Source organism: Carlito syrichta, unplaced genomic scaffold (genome assembly GCF_000164805.1).
Source record: "Carlito syrichta isolate Samal-C Ts95f unplaced genomic scaffold, Tarsius_syrichta-2.0.1 Scaffold303646, whole genome shotgun sequence".
NCBI lineage: Eukaryota > Metazoa > Chordata > Mammalia > Primates > Tarsiidae > Carlito > Carlito syrichta.
Window position 1 is genome coordinate 1,143,647 of NW_007247742.1, and position 1,558 is coordinate 1,145,204.

At 60.3% G+C, this 1,558-nt stretch overlaps 1 protein-coding gene across 1 annotated transcript in view; it reads left to right on the forward strand.

The window, feature by feature from the left end:
- Positions 1–1,311, forward strand: part of INHA (inhibin alpha subunit) — a 3,875-nt gene extending 2,564 nt beyond the window's left edge. Inside the window, exon 2 of the mRNA XM_008058895.2 lies at positions 283–1,311. Within this exon, the coding sequence (XP_008057086.1) occupies positions 283–1,115 (833 nt within the window). The 3' untranslated portion in view covers positions 1,116–1,311. The remainder of the gene's footprint in view (positions 1–282) is intronic.
- The last annotated feature ends 247 nt before the right edge of the window (positions 1,312–1,558 follow it).

A 1,558-nucleotide genomic window follows, 5' to 3' on the forward strand; every position in this document is an offset into this window, starting at 1 on the left:
GTTGCCCAGGCGGGTCTCGAACCCGCGGGCTCAGGCAATTCACTCACTTCGGCCTCCCAAGGCGCGGGATTACAGGCTGAGCCACCGAGCCCAGCTAATGATGAAATTTAAACTGCGGAGTCTATGGAAGTTCTCCCAAGACTCTGGAGAGTTCCTTAGTCTGGAGGGCGCTCCTCAGAGTGCATGGCCCCTCATCAGCACCACAGCCCTCCTACTGAGGAAGAGGAGTCCCAGGTCTTGCCACTCAGGGCTGCCCTCTCCCTTCCTTTCTGTCTCCTACAGGTGCCAGCTGTGAGGACAAGCCAGCCACTGGAGAGCTGGCCCAGGAGGCTGAAGAGGGCCTCTTCACATACATGTTTCGGCCGTCACAGCACACGCGCAGCCGCCAGGTGACTTCGGCTCAGCTGTGGTTCCACACCGGGCTGGACAAGCAGACCACAGCAGCCTCCAATAGCTCTGGTCCTTTGCTAGGCCTGCTGGCACTGTCATCCGGAGGGCCCATGGCTGTGCCCATGTCCTTGGGCCAGGCCCCCCCTCGCTGGGCTGTGCTGCACCTGGCCGCCTCCGCTCTCCCTCTGCTGACCCACCCTGTCCTGGTGTTACTGCTGCGCTGTCCTCTCTGTTCCTGCTCAGCCAGGCCTGAGGCCACACCCTTCCTGGTGGCTCACACGCGGGCCAGACCACCCAGCGGTGGGGAGAGAGCCCGGCGCTCAACTCCCCCGATGCCCTGGCCTTGGTCTCCTGCCGCTCTGCGCTTGCTGCAGAGGCCTCCGGAGGAACTGGCTGCCCATGCCAACTGCCACAGAGCAGCACTGAACATCTCCTTCCAGGAGCTGGGCTGGGACCGGTGGATCGTGCACCCTCCCAGTTTCATCTTCCACTACTGTCATGGTGGCTGTGGGCTGCCCACCCCACCAGACATGCCCCTGACAGTCCCTGGGGCTCCCCCAACCCCTGCCCAGCCCCTTTCCTTGGTGCCAGGGGCCCAGCCCTGCTGTGCTGCTCTCCCAGGGACCATGAGGCCCCTACGTGTCCGCACCACCTCAGATGGAGGTTACTCTTACAAGTATGAGACGGTGCCCAACCTTCTCACGCAACACTGTGCTTGTATCTGAAGGGTTCCTGCTTCCTTATCCCATGGCTGGTGGCCGAGTCCCATCATCATCAGCTGGGAAGAGAGCAGAGTTTGGAAAGTAGATTTCACTTCCCTATCCTTCCACCTCTTTGTCTGAGGCCTCCCCTCCTCATCCTACCCCTGTCCCGTGGGTAACATGTGACAATAAAGAACATAGAGCATATGACCTGACATGGGCTCTCGGGCTTCTCGCCTATGGTGTCGGGGAATCTGGGCCCAGGAGCATGGGATTGTGAGATCTCAGGTCACTTGGCTACACTTGACCTCGAAGCTCTGGGGTTCAGGAGCTGGAATGTGTACCTGCTGGGAATCTGCAACGCATGGGAATGACACAAAAGTGCTCCAAGCTCCTCCAACAGCCTCTCTGTTGCTGAACCTGGCATGTCTGTCAGGTTGCCTGCCCTGCATGCCTAAAGGAAGCTG